Source organism: Microcebus murinus, chromosome 20 (assembly GCF_040939455.1).
Source record: "Microcebus murinus isolate Inina chromosome 20, M.murinus_Inina_mat1.0, whole genome shotgun sequence".
NCBI classification, from domain to species: domain Eukaryota; kingdom Metazoa; phylum Chordata; class Mammalia; order Primates; family Cheirogaleidae; genus Microcebus; species Microcebus murinus.
This window is the reverse complement of record NC_134123.1, coordinates 37,146,878-37,167,487: the sequence shown is the minus strand read 5'-3', so window position 1 is coordinate 37,167,487 and position 20,610 is coordinate 37,146,878. Positions and strand designations below refer to the sequence as shown.

At 64.7% G+C, this 20,610-nt stretch overlaps 2 protein-coding genes across 2 annotated transcripts in view; both read right to left on the bottom strand.

Annotated features, from left to right (window-relative positions):
• MGLL (monoglyceride lipase) overlaps positions 1 to 20,610 on the bottom strand; it is a 401,877-nt gene that overhangs the window by 282,342 nt on the left and 98,925 nt on the right. The window lies entirely within an intron of this gene.
• Positions 18,116 to 19,305, bottom strand: DNAJB8 (DnaJ heat shock protein family (Hsp40) member B8). The gene has a single exon (XM_020283201.2). The coding sequence runs from the start codon at positions 19,006 to 19,008 to the stop codon at positions 18,223 to 18,225; it is 786 nt and encodes a 261-aa protein (XP_020138790.1). The 5' UTR covers positions 19,009 to 19,305; the 3' UTR covers positions 18,116 to 18,222.

The following is a 20,610-nucleotide window of genomic DNA, read 5'->3' as shown; positions in this document are numbered from 1 at the left end:
GAGGGGGAGGTGGGGGGAGGGGGAGGAGGGGGAGGGGGAGGGGAGAGGATGGAGGGAGAGGGGAGAGGATGGAGGGGAGAGGGGAGAGGATGGAGGGAGAAGGGGAGAGGATGGAGGGGGAGAGGATGGAGGGGAGAGGATGGAGGGAGAGAGGGAGAGGGGAGAGGATGGAGGGGGAGGGGAGAGGATGGAGGGAGAGGGGAGAGGATGGAGGGGAGAGGATGGAGGGGAGAGGATGGAGGGGAGAGGGGAGAGGATGGAGGGAGAGGGGAGAGGATGGAGGGAGAGGGGAGAGGATGGAGGGGAGAGGATGGAGGGAGAGGGGAGAGGATGGAGGGAGAGGGAGAGGATGGAGGGAGAGGGGAGAGGATGGAGGGAGGGAGAGGATGGAGGGAGAGGGGAGAGGATGGAGGGAGGAGGGGAGAGGATGGAGGGAGAGGGGAGAGGGATGGAGGGGAGAGGATGGAGGGAGAGGATGGAGGGAGAGAGGGAGAGGATGGAGGGGAGGGAGAGGATGGAGGGAGAGGGGGAGAGGATGGAGGGGAGAGGGGAGAGGATGGAGGGAGAGGGGAGAGGATGGAGGGGGAGGGGAGAGGATGGAGGGAGAGGGGAGAGGATGGAGGGAGAGGGGAGAGGATGGAGGGGAGAGGGGAGAGGATGGAGGGGAGAGGATGGAGGGGAGAGGATGGAGGGGAGAGGATGGAGGGAGAGGGGAGAGGATGGAGGAGGAGGGGAGAGGATGGAGGGAGAGGGAGAGGATGGAGGGGAGAGGATGGAGGGAGAGGGGAGAGGATGGAGGGGGAGGGGAGAGGATGGAGGGAGAGGGGAGAGGATGGAGGGGGAGAGGATGGAGGGGAGGAGGGAGAGGATGGAGGGAGAGGGGAGAGGATGGAGAGGGAGAGGATGGAGGGAGAGGGGAGAGGATGGAGGGAGAGGGGAGAGGATGGAGGGAGAGGGGAGGAGAGGATGGAGGGGAGAGGATGGAGGGAGAGGGGAGAGGATGGAGGGGAGGAGGGGAGAGGATGGAGGGAGAGGGGAGAGGATGGAGGGGAGAGGATGGAGGGGAGAGGGGAGAGGATGGAGGGAGAGGGGAGAGGATGGAGGGGAGAGGATGGAGGGGGAGGGGAGAGGATGGAGGGGGAGAGGGGAGAGGAGGATGGAGGAGAGGGGAGAGGATGGAGGGGAGAGGATGGAGGGGGAGGGGAGAGGATGGAGGGGAGAGGATGGAGGGAGGGGAGAGGATGGAGGGGAGAGGATGGAGGGAGAGGGGAGAGGATGGAGGGAGAGGGGAGAGGATGGAGGGAGAGGATGGAGGGAGAGGGGGAGAGGATGGAGGGGAGAGAGGATGGAGGGGAGAGGATGGAGGGAGAGGGAGAGGATGGAGGGGAGAGGATGGAGGGGGAGGGGAGAGGATGGAGGGGAGAGGATGGAGGGAGAGGGGAGAGGATGGAGGGGAGAGGATGGAGGGAGAGGGGAGAGGATGGAGGGAGAGGGGAGAGGATGGAGGGAGAGGGGAGAGGATGGAGGGGAGAGGATGGAGGGGAGAGGATGGAGGGAGAGGGGAGAGGATGGAGGGGAGAGGATGGAGGGGAGAGGGGAGAGGATGGAGGGGAGAGGGGAGAGGATGGAGGGGGGAAGGGAGAGGATGGAGGGAGAGGGGAGAGGATGGAGGGGAGGGAGAGGATGGAGGGGGAAGGGAGAGGATGGAGGGAGAGGGGAGAGGATGGAGGGAGGGAGTGGATGGAGGGAGAGGGGAGAGGATGGAGGGGAAGGGAGAGGATGGAGGGAGAGGGGAGAGGATGGAGGGGAGGGGAGAGGATGGAGGGGGAAAGGGAGAGGATGGAGGGGGAGGGGAGAGGATGAGGAGAGAGGGGAGAGGATGGAGGGAGAGGGGAGAGGATGGAGGGAGAGGGGAGAGGATGGGAGGGGAGAGGATGGAGGGAGAGGGGAGAGGGTGGAGGGAGGGAGGGAGGGAGAGGGGAGAGGATGGAGGGAGAGGGGAGAGGATGGAGGGAGAGGGGAGAGGATGGAGGGAGAGGGGAGAGGATGGAGGGGAGAAGGGAGTGGATGGAGGGAGAGGGGAGAGGATGGAGGGGGAAGGGAGAGGATGGAGGGAGAGGGGAGAGGATGGAGGGAGAGGGAGGAGGGATGGAGGGGGAGAGGATGGAGGGGAGAGGATGGAGGGGAGAGGGGAGAGGATGGAGGGGGAAGGGAGAGGATGGAGGGAGAGGGGAGAGGATGGAGGGGGAAGGGAGAGGATGGAGGGGGAGGGAGAGGATGGAGGGAGAGGGGAGAGGATGGAGGGGAGGGGAGTGGATGGAGGGAGAGGGGAGAGGATGGAGGGGGAAGGGAGAGGATGGAGGGAGAGGGGAGAGGATGGAGGGAGAGGGGAGAGGATGGAGGGGGAAGGGAGAGGATGGAGGGGAGGGGAGAGGATGGAGGGAGAGGGGGAGAGGATGGAGGGAGAGGGGAGAGGATGGAGGGAGAGGGGAGAGGATGGAGGGAGAGGGGAGAGGGATGGAGGGAGGAGGGGAGAGGATGGAGGGAGAGGGGAGAGGATGGAGGGAGAGGGGAGAGGATGGAGGGGAGAGGATGGAGGGAGAGGGGGAGAGGATGGAGGGAGAGGGGAGAGGATGGAGGGAGAGGGGAGAGGATGGAGGGAGAGGGGAGAGGATGGAGGGAGGAGGGGAGAGGATGGAGGGAGAGGGGAGAGGATGGAGGGGGGAGGGAGAGGATGGAGGGAGAGGGGAGAGGATGGAGGGAGAGGGGAGAGGATGGAGGGAGAGGGGAGAGGATGGAGGGGAGAGGATGGAGGGGAGAGGATGGAGGGGGAGGGGAGAGGATGGAGGGAGAGGGGAGAGAGGAGGGAGGGGGGAGGGGAGAGGATGGAGGGAGAGGGGAGAGGATGGAGGGAGAGGGGAGAGGATGGAGGGAGAGGGGAGAGTATGGAGGGAGAGGATGGAGGGAGAGGGGAGAGGATGGAGGGAGAGGGGAGAGGATGGAGGGAGAGGGGGAGAGGATGGAGGGGAGAGGATGGAGGGGAGAGGGGAGAGGATGGAGGGAGAGGGGAGAGGATGGAGGGGAGAGGGGAGAGGATGGAGGGAGAGGATGGAGGGAGAGGGGAGAGGATGGAGGGAGAGGGGAGAGGATGGAGGGAGAGGGGAGAGGATGGAGGGAGAGGATGGAGGGAGAGGGGAGAGGATGGAGGGAGAGGGAGAGGATGGAGGGAGAGGGGAGAGGATGGAGGGGAGAGGATGGAGGGGAGAGGATGGAGGGGGAGAGGGGAGAGGATGGAGGGAGAGGGGAGAGGATGGAGGGGAGAGGGGAGAGGATGGAGGGAGAGGATGGAGGGGAGAGGGGAGAGGATGGAGGGAGAGGGGAGAGGATGGAGGAGAGGATGGAGGGAGGGGGAGAGGATGGAGGGAGAGGATGGAGGGAGAGGGGAGAGGATGGAGGGTGAGGGGAGAGGATGGAGGGAGAGGGGGAGGATTGAGGGGAGAGGGGAGAGGATGGAGGGGGAGGGGAGAGGATGGAGGGGGAGGGGAGAGGATGGAGGGGGAGGGGAGAGGATGGAGGGAGAGGGAGAGGATGGAGGGAGAGGGGAGAGGATGGAGGGAGAGGGGAGAGGATGGAGGGGGAGGGGAGAGGATGGAGGGGGAGGGGAGAGGATGGAGGGGGAGGGGAGAGGATGGAGGGAGAGGGGAGAGGATGGAGGGAGAGGGGAGAGGATGGAGGGAGAGGGGAGAGGATGGAGGGGAGAGGATGGAGGGGAGAGGGTGGAGGGAGAGGGGAGGAGGATGGAGGGAGAGGGGAGAGGATGGAGGGGAGAGAGGATGGAGGGGAGAGGATGGAGGGAGAGGGGAGAGGATGGAGGGGAGAGGATGGAGGGAGAGGGATGGAGGGGGGAGGGGAGAGGATGAGAGGGGAGAGGATGGAGGGGGAGGGGAGAGGATGGAGGGAGAGGGGAGAGGATGGAGGGAGAGGGGAGAGGATGGAGGGAGAGGGGAGAGGATGGAGGGAGAGGGGAGAGGATGGAGGGAGAGGGGAGGATGGAGGGGAGAGGATGGAGGGGAGAGGATGGAGGGCGGGAGGGGAGAGGATGGAGGGAGAGGGGAGAGGATGGAGGGGGGAGGGGAGAGGATGGAGGGAGAGGATGGAGGGAGAGGGGAGAGGATGGAGGGAGAGGGGAGAGGTATGGAGGGAGAGGATGGAGGGAGAGGGGAGAGTATGGGAGGGAGGGAGAGGATGGAGGGAGAGGGGAGAGGATGGAGGGAGAGGGGAGAGGATGGAGGGAGAGGGGAGAGGATGGAGGGAGCAGGGGAGAGGATGGAGGGAGAGGGGAGAGGATGGAGGGAGAGGGGAGAGGATGGAGGGTGAGGGGAGAGGATGGAGGGGAGAGGGGAGAGGATGGAGGGAGAGGGGAGAGGATGGAGGGAGAGGGGAGAGGATGGAGGGAGAGGGGAGAGAGGATGGAGGGAGAGGATGGAGGGGAGAGGATGGAGGGTGAGGGGAGAGGATGGAGGGAGAGGGGAGAGGATTGAGGGGAGAGGGGAGAGGATGGAGGGGGAGGGGAGAGGATGGAGGGGGAGGGGAGAGGATGGAGGGGGAGGGGAGAGGATGGAGGGAGAGGGGAGAGGATGGAGGGGAGAGGATGGAGGGAGAGGGGAGAGGATGGAGGGGAGGGGAGAGGATGGAGGGAGAGGGGAGAGGATGGAGGGGGAGGGGAGAGGATGGAGGGGGAGGGGAGAGGATGGAGGGGAGAGGGAAGGAGGGGAGAGGGGAGGAGGATGGAGGGGAGAGGGGAGAGGATGGAGGGAGAGGGGAGAGGATGGAGGGAGAGGGGAGAGGATGGAGGGAGAGGGAGAGGATGGAGGGAGAGGGGAGAGGATGGAGGGAGAGGGGAGAGGATGGAGGGAGAGGGGAGAGGATGGAGGGAGAGGGGAGAGGATGGAGGGAGAGGGGAGAGGATGGAGGGTGAGGGGAGAGGATGGAGGGGGGGGGGGAGAGGATGGAGGGGAGAGGGGAGAGGATGGAGGGGGAGGGGAGAGGATGGAGGGAGGAGGGAGAGGATGGAGGGAGAGGGGAGAGGATGGAGGGAGAGGGGAGAGGATGGAGGGAGAGGGAGAGGATGGAGGGAGAGGGGAGAGGATGGAGGGAGAGGGGAGAGGATGGAGGGGAGAGGATGGAGGGGAGGGGAGAGGATGGAGGGAGAGAGGAGGGAGAGGATGGAGGGAGAGGGGAGAGGATGGAGGAGAGGGGAGAGGATGGAGGGGAGAGGATGGAGGGGAGAGGATGGAGGGAGAGGGGAGAGGATGGAGGGAGAGGGGAGAGGATGGAGGGGAGAGGGGAGAGGATGGAGGGAGAGGGGAGAGGATGGAGGGAGAGGGGAGAGGATGGAGGGGAGAGGATGGAGGGGAGAGGGGAGAGGATGGAGGGGAGAGGGGAGAGGATGGAGGGAGAGGGGAGAGGATGGAGGGAGAGGGGAGAGGATGGAGGGAGAGGATGGAGGGAGAGGGTGGAGGGAGAGGGGAGAGGATGGAGGGAGAGGGGAGAGGATGGAGGGAGAGGGGAGAGGATGGAGGGAGAGGGGAGAGGATGGAGGGAGAGGGGAGAGGATGGAGGGGAGAGGGGAGAGGATGGAGGGAGAGGGGAGAGGATGGAGGGGGAGGGGAGAGGATGGAGGGAGAGGGGAGAGGATGGAGGGAGAGGGGAGAGGATGGAGGGAGAGGGGAGAGGATGGAGGGGAGAGGATGGAGGGGAGAGGATGGAGGGAGAGGGGAGAGGATGGAGGGAGAGGGGAGAGGATGGAGGGGAGAGGGGAGAGGATGGAGGGAGAGGGGAGAGGATGGAGGGAGAGAGGAGAGGATGGGAGGGGAGGAGGGGAGAGGATGGAGGGGAGAGGGGAGAGGATGGAGGGAGAGGGGAGAGGATGGAGGGGGGAGGGGAGAGGATGGAGGGAGAGGGGAGAGGATGGAGGGAGAGGGGAGAGGATGGAGGGGGAGGGGAGAGGATGGAGGGGAGAGGGGAGAGGATGGAGGGAGAGGGGAGAGGATGGAGGGGGAGGGAGGAGGAGGAGGGGAGGGGAGAGGATGGAGGGGGGAGGGGAGAGGATGGAGGGAAAGGGGAGAGGATGGAGGGAGAGGGGAGAGGATGGAGGGAGAGGGGAGAGGATGGAGGGAGAGGGGAGAGGATGGAGGGGAGAGGGGAGAGGATGGAGGGAGAGGGGAGAGGATGGAGGGGAGGAGGGGAGAGGATGGAGGGGAGAGGGGAGAGGATGGAGGGAGAGGGGAGAGGATGGAGGGGAGAGGATGGAGGGTGAGGGGAGAGGATGGAGGGGGGAGGGGAGGATGGAGGGAGAGGGGAGAGGATGGAGGGAGAGGGGAGAGGGATGGAGGGGGGAGGGGAGAGGATGGAGGGGAGAGGGGAGAGGATGGAGGGAGAGGGGAGAGGATGGAGGGGAGAGGATGGAGGGTGAGGGGAGAGGATGGAGGGGGAGAGGGGAGAGGATGGAGGGAGAGGGGAGAGGATGGAGGGAGAGGGGAGAGGATGGAGGGGAGAGGGGAGAGGATGGAGGGAGAGGGGAGAGGATGGAGGGAGAGGGGAGGGGAGAGGATGGAGGGAGAGGGGAGAGGATGGAGGGGAGAGGGGAGAGGATGGAGGGAGAGGGGAGAGGATGGAGGGGAGAGGGGAGAGGATGGAGGGGAGAGGGGAGAGGATGGAGGGGAGAGGGGAGAGGATGGAGGGAGAGGGGAGAGGATGGAGGGGAGAGGGGAGAGGATGGAGGGAGAGGGGAGAGGATGGAGGGGAGAGGGGAGAGGATGGAGGGAGAGGGGAGAGGATGGAGGGAGAGGGGAGAGGATGGAGGGAGAGGGAGAGGATGGAGGGAGAGGGGAGAGGATGGAGGGAGAGGGGAGAGGATGGAGGGGAGAGGGGAGAGGATGGAGGGAGAGGGGAGAGGATGGAGGGGAGGGGAGAGGATGGAGGGAGAGGGGAGAGGATGGAGGGAGAGGGGAGAGGATGGAGGGGAGAGGATGGAGGGGAGAGGATGGAGGGGGGAGGGGAGAGGATGGAGGGAGAGGGGAGAGGATGGAGGGAGAGGGGAGAGGATGGAGGGAGAGGGGAGAGGATGGAGAGGGAGAGGATGGAGGGGAGAGGGGAGAGGATGGAGGGGGAGGGGAGAGGATGGAGGGGAGAGGGGAGAGGATGGAGGAGAGGGGAGAGGATGGAGGGGAGAGGGGAGAGGATGGAGGGAGAGGGGAGAGGATGGAGGGGAGAGGATGGAGGGAGAGGGGAGAGGATGGAGGGAGAGGGGAGAGGATGGAGGGAGAGGGGAGAGGATGGAGGGGAGAGGATGGAGGGAGAGGATGGAGGGGGGAGGGGAGAGGATGGAGGGAGAGGGGAGAGGATGGAGGGGAGAGAGGATGGAGGGAGAGGGGAGAGGATGGAGGGGAGAGGATGGAGGGAGAGGGGAGAGGATGGAGGGAGAGGGGAGAGGATGGAGGGAGAGGGGAGAGGATGGAGGGAGAGGGGAGAGGATGGAGGGAGAGGGGAGAGGATGGAGGGAGAGGATGGAGGAGAGGGGGAGAGGATGGAGGGGAGAGGATGGAGGGAGAGGGGAGAGGATGGAGGGAGAGGGGAGAGGATGGAGGGAGAGGGGAGAGGATGGAGGGAGAGGGGAGAGGATGGAGGGGAGAGGATGGAGGGAGAGGGGAGAGGATGGAGGGGAGAGGGGAGAGGATGGAGGGAGAGGGGAGAGGATGGAGGGAGAGGGGAGAGGATGGAGGGGAGAGGATGGAGGGAGAGGGGAGAGGATGGAGGGAGAGGGGAGAGGATGGAGGGAGAGGGGAGAGGATGGAGGGAGAGGATGGAGGGGGGAGGGGAGAGGATGGAGGGGAGAGGATGGAGGGAGAGGATGGAGGGGGGAGGGGAGAGGATGGAGGGGAGAGGATGGAGGGAGAGGATGGAGGGGGGAGGGGAGAGGATGGAGGGAGAGGGGAGAGGATGGAGGGAGAGGGGAGAGGATGGAGGGGAGAGGATGGAGGGAGAGGGGAGAGGATGGAGGGGAGAGGATGGAGGGAGAGGATGGAGGGGGGAGGGGAGAGGATGGAGGGAGAGGGGAGAGGATGGAGGGAGAGGGGAGAGGATGGAGGGGAGAGGATGGAGGGAGAGGGGAGAGGATGGAGGGGAGAGGATGGAGGGAGAGGATGGAGGGGGGAGGGGAGAGGATGGAGGGAGAGGGGAGAGGATGGAGGGAGAGGGGAGAGGATGGAGGGGAGAGGATGGAGGGAGAGGGGAGAGGATGGAGGGGAGAGGATGGAGGGAGAGGATGGAGGGGGGAGGGGAGAGGATGGAGGGAGAGGGGAGAGGATGGAGGGAGAGGGGAGAGGATGGAGGGAGAGGGGAGAGGATGGAGGGGAGAGGATGGAGGGAGAGGGGAGAGGATGGAGGGAGAGGGGAGAGGATGGAGGGGAGAGGATGGAGGGAGAGGGGAGAGGATGGAGGGAGAGGGGGAGAGGATGGAGGGGAGAGGATGGAGGGAGAGGGGAGAGGATGGAGGGGAGAGGATGGAGGGAGAGGGGAGAGGATGGAGGGAGAGGGGAGAGGATGGAGGGGGAGGGGAGAGGATGGAGGGAGAGGGGAGAGGATGGAGGGAGAGGATGGAGGGGGGAGGGGAGAGGATGGAGGGAGAGGGGAGAGGATGGAGGGAGAGGGGAGAGGATGGAGGGAGAGGATGGAGGGAGAGGGGAGAGGATGGAGGGGGAGGGGAGAGGATGGAGGGGGAGGGGAGAGGATGGAGGGAGAGGGGAGAGGATGGAGGGAGAGGATGGAGGGGGGAGGGGAGAGGATGGAGGGAGAGGGGAGAGGATGGAGGGAGAGGGAGAGGATGGAGGGGAGAGGATGGAGGGAGAGGGGAGAGGATGGAGGGGGAGAGGGGAGAGGATGGAGGGGGAGGGGAGAGGATGGAGGGAGAGGATGGAGGGGGGGAGGGGAGAGGATGGAGGGAGAGGGGAGAGGATGGAGGGAGAGGGGAGAGGATGGAGGGAGAGGATGGAGGGGGAGGGGAGAGGATGGAGGGAGAGGGGAGAGGATGGAGGGAGAGGGGAGAGGATGGAGGGAGAGGATGGAGGGAGAGGGGAGAGGATGGAGGGGAGAGGATGGAGGGAGAGGGGGGAGGATGGAGGGAGAGGGGAGAGGATGGAGGGGAGAGGATGGAGGGAGAGGGGAGAGGATGGAGGGGGGAGGGGAGAGGATGGAGGGAGAGGGGAGAGATGGAGGGGAGAGGATGGAGGGAGAGGGGAGAGGATGGAGGGAGAGGATGGAGGGGGGAGGGGAGAGGATGGAGGGAGAGGGGAGAGGATGGAGGGAGAGGGGAGAGGATGGAGGGAGAGGATGGAGGGAGAGGGGAGAGGATGGAGGGAGAGGGGAGAGGATGGAGGGCGAGAGGATGGAGGGAGAGGGGGAGGATGGAGGGAGAGGGGAGAGGATGGAGGGGAGAGGATGGAGGGAGAGGGGAGAGGATGGAGGGAGAGGGGAGAGGATGGAGGGAGAGGGGAGAGGATGGAGGGAGAGGGGAGAGGATGGAGGGAGAGGATGGAGGGAGGAGGGGAGAGGATGGAGGGAGAGGGGAGAGGATGGAGGGGAGAGGATGGAGGGAGAGGGGGGAGGATGGAGGGAGAGGGAGAGGATGGAGGGGAGAGGATGGAGGGAGGGGAGAGGATGGAGGGAGAGGGGAGAGGATGGAGGGAGAGGATGGAGGGGGGAGGGGAGAGGATGGAGGGAGAGGGGAGAGGATGGAGGGAGAGGATGGAGGGAGAGGGGAGGGATGGAGGGAGAGGGGAGAGGATGGAGGGGAGAGGATGGAGGGAGAGGGGGGAGGATGGAGGGAGAGGGGAGAGGATGGGGGGAGAGGATGGAGGGAGAGGATGGAGGGGGGAGGGGAGAGGATGGAGGGAGAGGGGAGAGGATGGAGGGAGAGGATGGAGGGAAGAGGATGGAGGGGGGAGGGGAGAGGATGGAGGGAGAGGGGAGAGGATGGAGGGAGAGGGGAGAGGATGGAGGGAGAGGGAGAGGATGGAGGGAGAGGGGAGAGGATGGGAGGGGAGAGGGGGAGAGGATGGAGGGAGAGGGGGAGAGGATGGAGGGGAGAGGATGGAGGAGAGGATGGAGGGGGAGGGGAGAGGATGGAGGGGAGAGGGAGGAGAGGATGGAGGGAGAGGGGGAGGTTGGAGGGGGGAGGGGAGAGGATGGAGGGAGAGGGGAGAGGATGGAGGGAGAGGGGGAGGATGGAGGGGGTGAGGGGAGAGGATGGAGGGAGAGGGGAGAGGATGGAGGGAGAGGGGAGAGGATGGAGGGGAGAGGGGAGAGGATGGAGGGAGAGGGGAGGATGGAGGGGGAGGGAGAGGATGGAGGGAGAGGGGGAGAGGATGGAGGGAGAGGGGGAGAGGATGGAGGGAGAGGGGAGAGGATGGAGGGGAGAGGATGGAGGGAGAGGATGGAGGGGGGAGGGGAGAGGATGGAGGAGAGGGGAGAGGATGGAGGGAGAGGGGAGAGGATGGAGGGGAGAGGGGAGAGGATGGAGGGAGAGGGGAGAGGATGGAGGGAGAGGGGAGAGGATGGAGGGAGAGGGGAGAGGATGGAGGGGAGAGGATGGAGGGGGAGGATGGAGGGGGGAGGGGAGAGGATGGAGGGAGAGGGGGAGAGGATGGAGGGAGAGGGGAGAGGATGGAGGGGAGAGGATGGAGGGGAGAGGGGAGAGGTCGGAGGGGACGGGGGCGAGGCCGTGGGTGACAAGGGCCACCGGCCTGTCCCCTGCCCCCAATGCTGGGGACGTTTGTTTGGTGACCTTGCCTGGTGGCTGTCACCGCGTTGCCAGGGCGACGGGAGGCAGGCGGATGGGGGAGGGGCTGTCACTGGCCACCCCTCCCCCCCCACCGCCACCTGCAGGCTGTCGCCGTGGGTCGCCGGGCGTCGCCGGGTGTCGCCAGGCCGGATCCCGGCCTCCTGGGCCTCGGCAAACACAGCTGAGCGTGGGGCTCGCGTGCCGGCCTCCACTCTCGGGGTGGAGGCAGCTGTGGAGGCCCCAGGAGGGGAAGGAGGAGGAGGAGGAGGAGGTTGGGGACTGTCCGGGGCCACCTTTGTCATGGAGATGGGGGCCCGAGGGGGAGGGGACAGCTGAGTGGGGGGGGGGTTGGGGGGAGCGGAAGGGGGAGGGGACGGCCAGGGAGCCCCAGGGGGACTCGAGTACTGGGTCCCATTCCCGGGGTCAGGGGTCAGGGGACAGGGGTCAGGCGAGGCGGGGTTGCCCAGGTTTTGCCCTGAGCAGGGGAACTCATGTTTGTAGGTAAATGAGGAGGGAGGCCGAGAAGGGAGGCCAGCAAGACCCTGGCAGCCTCGTCCTCCAGTTTATGGCCTCAACCCAAGGGCTGGCCTCGGCGGGAGCCTGGGTATCGGGGTGGGGTCAGGGGTCAGGGGTCAGGGGGCGGCGTGGCAGGTTGCCCAGGTTGCTCACTGAGCAAGCGAATTCATGTTTGTAGGCGAGGGAGCAGGGAGGCCCAGAAGGGAGGCCGGCGAGACCCTGGCGGCCTCGTCCTCCTCCTCCTCCTCTTCCTGCCTCCTTTCTGGCACAGAGCGGGTACATTTTGGGGATCCCGGGTGCCTTTGTGACACCCGGATTTTGGCCGTCCCCAGGCCTGGAGGCCCGGAGCGGAGGCCCGCGCTGCGGAGGCTGCCGAGCGCATTTGGGGACCGGCCTCACCCCCGGGAGGCCTCGGAGCCCAGGCCTGTCCTCGGAGGGCCGCTGCACGCAGGGACAACCGAGGCAGGAAGACGAGGAGGAGGCCGCCAGGGTCTCGCCGGCCTCCCCTCTCGGCCTCCCTCCTCATTGACCGACAAATATGAGTTCGCTTGCTCACTGCGCAACCCGGGCAACCCCGCCACGCCGACCCCTGAACCCTGACCCCTGACCCTGCCCCAATATCCCACCTCCTGCTGAGGCCAGGCCTTGAGTTGAGGCCGTAACTGGAGGACGAGGCCACCAGGGTCTCCCTGGCCTCCCTTCTCGGCCTCCCTCCTCATTGACCGACAAATATGAGTTGGCTTGCTCAGTGTGCAACCCGGGCAACCCCGCCACGCCGACCCTTGAACCCTGACCCCTGCCCCTGCCCCAACATCCCACCTTCTGCTGAGGCCAGCCCTTGGGTTGAGGCCGTAACTGGAGGACGAGGCCGCCAAGGTCTCGCCGGCCTCCCTTCTCGGCCTCCTTCCTCGTTTACCGACAAGTATGAGCTCGCTTGCTCAGTGCGCAACCCGGGCAACCCCGCCACGCCGACCCCTGACCCCTGACCCCTGACCCCACCCCGATATCCAGGCTCCTGCCGAGGCCAGCCTTCGGGTTGAGGCCGGGACCGGGGAGGGAGGCCGCCGCGCGCCCTGTCCCCACAGAGCTCGGGGACCCCCGAAGAGCAGGAGGTGACAGAATGGAGTCGGGCCGGGGGTGACACCCCCCGGGGGGGCGGGGGAGGGGACAGGAGGACGGGGGAGGGGGAGGTTAGTGACTGTCCCCTGCCGGTGGCCGGGGTCACCCGCTCTCGTGGCCTCACCCCATCCCTCTCTCTCCCCGTTTCCTAGAGTGGAGGCTCATAAAGGAGGCCGGAGGGGTGGTGTGGAGGCCGTTCCGGGCAGCCCTGTCCTTTGAGGGCCAAGATTGACATGACCGGCCCGGGGCCGGCCTCCCTCTGCCACCCAGCCTGGTGTCATTGTCACCCTCTTGTCCCCTTCCCCGCCATTTATCTGCAGAGGCACAGACAGGAGGCCGGGCGCGGAGGCTCACGCCTGTCGTCCCAGCACTCTGGGAGGAGGCCGAGGAGGGAGGACCGCTCGAGGTCGGGAGGTCGAGGCCAGCCTGAGCAAGAGCGAGACCCCGTCTCTACTAAAAAAAAAAAAAATAGAAAAAAACAAGCCGGGCGTGGAGGCACACGCCTGGAGTCCCAGCTACTCGGGAGGGAGGCCGAGGCGGGAGGCTCGTTGGAGGCTGCTGTGAGCGAGGCTGACTCCACGACACTGTGTCTCCCCGAAAAAAAAGAAAAAACAAGTCCCAGCTGTCCTATGTCCCCGTGTTGCCCTGGTGGCTGTCGCTTACCTGGGCCTCGTAGAGGCCAAGCACAGAGGTCCTGGCCTCACTCCCCCCACATCCCGGGGCGGGAGGGGTAGAGGCTGAGCTTGCAGGAGAGGCCAGGATTGGAGGCCGGGAGGGGACTTGGGGGGGGGGCAGATCCGGTTTCTGGCAGGACTGGTTGGTCGAGCTGGCCTCAACCGAGCTTGGAGGCCGAGCTTGGAGGCCGATGAGGTCTCTCTGTGGAGGCCGGGCCGGGCCGGGCAGGTGGCAGGGGTTGGGGACAGGGGACAGGCGTGTGACCCCCTCCGTCCTCTTAGCCCCAAGGCCGTTGTCCCCCGACTTCCAACTCGGGGAGGCCAGGCCACTCTGGTCTGGGAACCTCCCTTCTCGGCCTCCAGGGAGGCGGGACAGGTGGGAAGTTTTGGTTTTTTTGTTTTTGTTTTTTTTTTTGCAGACAGAGCGAGATTCTGTCGCCCGGGCTGGAGTGAGTGCCGTGGCGTCAGCCTCGCTCACGGCAGCCTCCGACTCCTGGCCTCCAGTGAGCCTCCGGCCTCGGCCTCCCTCCCAAGTAGCTGGGACGACAGGCGTGCGCCACCACGCCCGGCTCGTTTTTTCTATATGTTTTTAGTTGTTTGTCTAATTTTTTCTATTTTTTTTTTTGTAGAGACGGGATCTCATTCTTGGGCTCAGGTCGGCCTCCAACTCCTGACCTCCAGCGATCCTCCCGCCTCGGCCTCCCAGAGTGCTGGGATGACAGTTTCTCTGTATCTTTTTATTTTCCAATTAATTTCTTTCTATTTATAGTAGAGACGGGGTCTCGCTCTTGCTCAGGCTGGCCTCGACCTCCCGGCCTCGAGCGAGCCTCCCGCCTCGGCCTCCCAGAGTGCCGGGACGACAGGCCTGAGCCTCCGCGGAGGTTTCGATGATGAAAGTCTTGCAGGAGCCGCACTCAGGGCCCTGATGTCCCCGATCTGAGCCGACTCGGGGGGACCGGGGTCCCCAAGACAGGGACCAGCCGGGTGCTTGGGGCGCGGACGGGTCTGTCCGTGTTTGGGGGACTCTCCGAAGTCGGGCGCCCGCGACCCGTTTGTCCTGGTCCCCTTTGGCGGCTCTGGTTTATCCTGTGTGTCTCTCTGTCTCTGTCTCTCTGTGTCTCTGTCTTCCTTTCTATGTCTCTGTCTCTATGTCTGTCTGTCTCTCCCTGTCTGTCTCTCTCTGTCTCTGTCTGTCTCTCTGTGTCTCTTTCTTCCTCTCTCTGTGTCTGTGTCTGTCTCTCCCTGTCTCTCTCTGTCTCTCTGTTTCTGTGTCTCTTTCTCTCTCTGCCTCTGTCTCTCCCTGTCTCTGTGTCTCTCTCCCTGTCTCTCTGTCTCTCTCCCTGTCTGTCTGTCTCTGTCTGTCTGTCTCTCCCTGTCTCTGTCTCTGTCTCTCTATGTCTCTCTCTGTCTCTGTCTCTCTGTCTCTCTGTTTCTGTGTCTCTTTCTCTCTCTGCCTCTGTTTCTCCTTGTCTCTGTCTGTCCGTGTCTCTCCCTGTCTCTGTCTGTCTCTGTCTCTGTCTCTCTCCCTGTCTCTCTCTTCCTCTCTCTGTCTCTGTCTGTCTCTATCTTCCTCTCCCTGTCTCTGTCTCTCCCTGTGTCTGTCTCTGCCTCTCTCTGTCTCTCTCTGTCTGTCTCTCTCTGTCTCTGTCTCTCTGTGTCTCTTTCTTCCTGTCTCTGTGTCTGTCTCTGTCTGTTTCTCCCTGTCTCTCCATCTCTCCCCGTCTCTGTCTCTCTACGTGTCTCCCTGTCTCTCCACGTGTCTCCCTGTCTCTCCATCTCTCCCCGTCTCCGTCCCCGTCTCCGTCCCCGTCTCCGTCCCCGTCTCTGTCTCTCTCCGTCTCTCCACGTCTCTGTCCCCGTCTCTGTCCCCGTCCCCAACCCGCGCGCGGGTCCCTCCCGAGGCCTCCCAGCCCCTCCCCCCTCCCCTCCCGGCAGCCCGTCGCCATGGCAACGGGACAGATGGCGGCCCCCGATTAGCCGCGCGGCCGGGCTCCATCCGTCTTTGAAATTAAATCAGCCTCGATAAGATCTCGGCGGGGAGGCCGGGAGCGGGGGCGGGGCGGGGGACGGGGGACAGGGGGGGCTGGGGGGTGGCCGTGGTGTCCCCAACCCGTCCCTGGGGGGGGCGGCCGGAGGGGGGCAGGGCGACGGCCATCACCGGCCTGGGCCACCCCGGGCCTCTCCTCTCCCTCTCGTCCCCTGCCCTGCCTCAGTTTCCCCATCTGTCCAAAGTCACCGAGATTCCTTCCCGGTGGGGGTGACAACTAGGGTGACGGCCACCACCGGCCACCACCAGGCTGGGCCACCCCAGGCCGTCTCCTCTCCCTCTCGTCCCCTGCCCTGCCTCAGTTTCCCCATCTGTCCAACACCGCCGAGCTTCCTTCCTGGTGGGGGGAGGGGGTGACCACGGTGACGGCCACCACCGGCCACCCTCCTTGAAGGAAAGGGGAGACCCGTGAGGAAGTGGAGGCCGGAAGTGGAGGCCAGAGGACAGAGCACGTGGCGGTGGGGACCCGGGGCCCCAGCTCGACTTGTCCCCCGAGGAAGGGACATTACCGGGCGGAGGAGGCCAGGCCGGCAGGGTGGGCCTCCGCTGGACTTCGGGGTCGAGGTCCGAGCAGGACCGAGGTGGACAGAAATGAGCCTCCATTTCTCCGGGTGAGTGGAGGCCGGAGGTCGAGGCGGCCTCCACGCCTGTCACGATTGCCGGGCGGGGCCTCACGGCTGCCCTGTGAGGTCGGGGACACCCGGGCCTCGAAGGCCACACTATGGAGGCCAGACGGGGCCTCACCCCTCCCCGGCCTCCCCGGCCTCCCCAGCCTGGGGCCTCCAACAGCGGCCTCCTCGGGCTCCCTTTTCCCCGGCTGTCAAATGACGCTAAGGTCCAGGGGGGGCTCACGCCTGTCGTCCCAGCACTCTGGGAGGCCGAGGAGGGAGGCTCGCTCGAGGTCAGGAGTTGGAGGCCAGCCTGAGCTCAATTCGGAGTCCGAGTCCGGGAGAGACTTTTTACAAAAAGCCTCCGCGATTTTTTAGGGCCGAGGTTCGGGGACGGGGGGGGGGACCTGGCAGGGACGAACCCAGATTTTCGAGGCCCGGAACAAGGCGGCCTCCACGTTTCTCGGGCCTCGACCCCCTTTGTTCGCCCGGCGGCTGGATGGCTGGGTGGGTGGCGCCGATCGATCCCTCCATTGGAGGCCACCGGGGGAGGCCCCAGCTGGCCTCTAATTGGCGGGATCAGCAAGTCCCTGGCGGTTAATGTCACAGTGAGGAGTCCGATGTCCCCTTAAGTAGGGACAGGGGGCGGCCTGACCTTTCACCTTTGACCTTGTGTGTGTGTGTCACCGCCAGGTCCAGGGAGGGTGACCTGGTTCCGGGAAATGCCATCAGAAGGCCGGGCGCGGTGGAGGCTGGCGCCTGGCATCCCGGCACTCTGGGAGGAGGCCGAGGCGGGAGGCTCGCTCGCTCGAGGCCGGGAGGTGGAGGCCGGCCTGAGAGCAAGAGCGAGACCCCCGTCTCTATTTAAAAATATAAATAATAATAATAAAACGAGCCGGGCGTGGTAGCGCATGGCTGTGGTCCCAGCTACTCGGGAGGGAGGCCGAGGCGGGAGGATCGCTGGAGGCCGGGAGTTGGAGGCCGGCCTGAGAGCAAGAGGCGAGACCCCCTTGTCTCTACCAAAAAAAAATAGAGAGAAATTAATTGGCCAATTAAAAATAGATAAAAAAAATAAATAACTGTCTTCCCAGCGCTCTGGGAGGCCGAGGAGGGAGGATTGCTCGAGGCCAGGAGGTCGAGGCCAGCCTGAGCAAGAAAGAGCAAGACCCCGTCTCTACTAAAAATAATAATAATAATAATAATAAAATGAGCCGGGCGCGGAGGCTCACGCCTGTTGTCCCAGCTATATATACTCAGGAGGGAGGCTGAGGCGGGAGGCCCACTCATTCGAGGCCAGGACTTCGAGATCACTGTAAGAGCAAGAGCGAGACCCCGTCTCTACTAAAAACAATAATAATAATAATAATAATAATAAAACGAGCCGGGCGCGGAGGCTCACGCCTGTCGTCCCAGCTATATATCCTCGGGAGGGAGGCCGAGACAGGAGGCTCGGAGTTGGAGGCCAGGACTGCGGAATCACCCTGAGAGCAAGAGCGAGACCCCGTCTCTACTAAAAAATAATAATAAAAGATAAAATAATAATAATAATAAACCCGTCGTCCCAGCTATATATCCTCGGGAGGGAGGCCGAGGTGGGAGGCCCGCTCAGTCGAGGCCAGGACTTCGAGATCACCCTGAGAGCAGGAGCGAGACCCCGTCTCTACTAAAAATAATAATAACAATAATAATAATAATAATAATAAAACGAGCCGGGCGCGGAGGCTCATGCCTCTCTTCTCAGCTATATATCTTCAGGAGGGAGGCCGAGGCGGGAGGCCCGCTCATTGAGGCCAGGACTTCAAAACCACCCTGAGCCCAAGAGCGAGACCCCGGCTCTACTAAAAAATAATAATAAAAATAAAATAATAATAATAATAAACCCGTCGTCCCAGCTATATATCCTTGGCAGGGAGGCCGAGACGGGAGGCCTACTCATTCGAGGCCAGGACTTCGAGACCATCCTGAGAGCAAGAGCCAGACCCCGTCTCTACTAACAATAATAATAATAATAATAATAATAATAAAACGAGCCAGGAGCGGAGGCTCCCACCTGTCGTCCCAGCTATATATCCTCGGGAGGGAGGGCCGAGCCGGGAGGCCCGCTCATTCGAGGCCAGGACTTCAAAACCACCCTGAGCCCAAGAGCCAGACCCCGTCTCCACTAAAAACAACAACAACAACAATAATAATAATAGTAAACCCGTCTTCCCATCTATATATCCTCGGCAGGGAGGCCGAGACGGGAGGCCGGCGAGCCTCGGAAGCCGAAAAAAAAAATAACAAGCAAACCAAAAAAAAAGCGAGGCCGGGCTCCCGCGTCTGCACGAACTCACTTGGCACATTTATTCAAAGCCTCTAAGGGAGGCGGCCCGGCGGCTGGGGGGGAGGAGGAGGAGGCCCGGCGGGGAGGCCCGGCCTCTACTTGTTGTCGACGCGCTTCAGCTGCTCCTTGCCGTTGATGGTGACCGACTTGAGCTGCCCGTCCTCCTCGACCTCCACCCTCTCCTGCCCGTTCTCCACGACCCTCTTCGTGGTGACCTTGTGGCCGTTGACGACCTCCGTGGACGACATCACCGACCTGAAGCCCGAGCTGCCTCCGGCCGAGCCTCCGAAGGAGGCCGAGGAGAAGGCCGTGCGGCTGCCCCCGCCCCGGCCGGGCGCGTCGAACGACGAGAAGGCCTCCATGAAGGCCGGGAACTCCCCGAAGCCCGCGGAGAAGGCCCCGCGGAGGCCCCGGCCTCCGTTCCCGGAGGCCCGGCCTCCGCCGCCCCCGGAGGCCCGGCCTCCGCCGCCCCCGAGAGGGGAGTCCCAGAAGTCGAAGGAGAAAGGGTCGAGGCCGCCGAAGAACTCGCGGAAAATGTCCTCCGGGTTGCGGAAGCTGTAGCCGGCCTCAAACGGGCTGCCCCCGCCTCCGTAGGGGACGTTAGGGCCTCCGCCCCGGCCTCCGCCCCGGCCTCCGCCGCCGCTGCCTCCGCCGCCCGCCCGCCAGGTGTCACAGCCGGTCCTGTCGTAGGCCGCCCGCCGCTTGGAGTCCGACAGGACCTCGTAGGCCTCCGAGACCTGCTTGAACCTCTTCTCGGCCTCCTCTTTGAGGCTGGGGTTCTTGTCCGGGTGCCACCGCAGGGCCAGCTTGCGGTAGGCCTTCTTGATGTCCTCCGCGGAGGCCGCCGGCGGGACACCCAGCACCTGGTAGTAGGTGGCCATGGCCTCCCCTCCCCGGGGACTCAGATTTTAAGCAGCGCTGGGCCTCCCTTCCCGGCCTCCACTTTCCCGTTGCGGTGAGATTGAGCCGGCCTCCGCGGGTTAGCTGTTCATAGTCGCCCCGGCCCCGGGCTCTTGGGGACAAGTGACAGGGGAGAGGGGGGACAGACCGGGCCCTCCCCCCTTGCTGGCTTGGGGGGGACGAGGGGGGCAGGGGAGGACGGGGAGGGGAGGACAGCCTCTACCGCTCTGGGCCGGGAGGCCGGGGCCAGGGGGCGGGTCCCCTCCCCCCGTTGGCCAAGAGCTGGAGGGGCGGAGGTCACCGGGTCAAAGGTGGGGGGGGGACCCTTTGTGACATCACTTGTCCCCTCCCCTCCCCGGGCGGGGCAGGCCGCCCCTCCCCCCCAAGCCCCCGGCCGGCCTCGGCGGCGGCGGCCTCGGAAAAGCACGGAGAAGGAGGCCGGAAAAGGAGGACGCACCCGGTGGTCGCCGGGGTCAGGAGAGAGAAAAAAAAAGGAGTTTTTTATTTTTTTCGGGACCGACACGCGACGGCCGGCGCCCGGCAGCCGCTTTGGAGGGAGGAGGCGGAAAGAGCGAGGAACCCCGGTATGGCAAGGGCGGTCGCCTCGAATTCCGCGGAGGCCAGGGAAGGAGGTCCCCGCCGGCCTCTAAGATAGTCTCGGGCGGACGTGGAGGCCGCCGGGTGAGCGTCCGTTTGTTTCCGGGGTTGAGGCTCAGGGAGGCAAGGAGAGACGGGCGGGCGCAAGGTTGTCACACGGAAGACACAGAGAGAGAGAGAGAGAGAGGGAGGGAAACTGAGGCCCCGGGACGGGTAAGTCGGAATAACAAGAGGAAAAAATGTAGCCGGGCATGGTGGAGCACGCCTGGAGTCCCAGCTACTGGGGAGGGAGGCTGAGGCGGGAGGATCGCTGGAGGCCAGGAGTCGGAGGCTGCTGTGAGCGAGGCTGACGCCACGGCGCTCACTCCGGCCCGGCGACAGAGCGAGACTCTGTGTCAAAAAAAAAAAAACAAAACAAGAGGAAAATCCCACTCGATTCCGGTAAGAAAAATGGAGGCGGAGGCCGGGCGCGGAGGCTCACGCCTGTCGGCATGCCAGAGCTCCGGGAGGAGGCCGAGGCGGGAGGATCGGTATCGGGGAGGTCAGGAGTTGGAGGCCAGCTCGGACGCAAGAGTCTCGCTCTGTCGCCCGGGCTAGAGCTCCGGCTCACGGCAGCCTCCGACTGCTGGCCTCGAGCGAGCCTCCCGCCTCGGCCTCCCTCCCGAGTAGCTGGGACTTGTACAGGCGTGAGCCTCCATGCCCGGCTCGTTTTTTCTATATATTTTTTTAGTTGCCCGATTAATTTCTATTTTTTAGTAGAGACGGGGTCTCGCTCTTGCTCAGGCTGGCCTCCAACTCCTGGCCTCGAGCGATCCTCCCGCCTTGGCCTCCCAGAGTGCTGGGACGACAGGCGTGAGCCTCCGCGCCCGGCCAGGGCTGGCGTTCTTGCGGGGAAGAGCGAGCGAGTGACACCCTGGAGGACTGGGGGAGACTTTTCCAGAACCCCGTCTTGCCCGCATCGTTCCGGGTTCGAGCCTCCAACTCGC

Coding starts and splice junctions, on each gene's coding strand:
- DNAJB8 (XM_020283201.2), bottom strand. CDS start 19,008: ATGGCCACCTACTACCAGGTGCTGGGTGTCCCGCCGGCGGCCTCCGCG.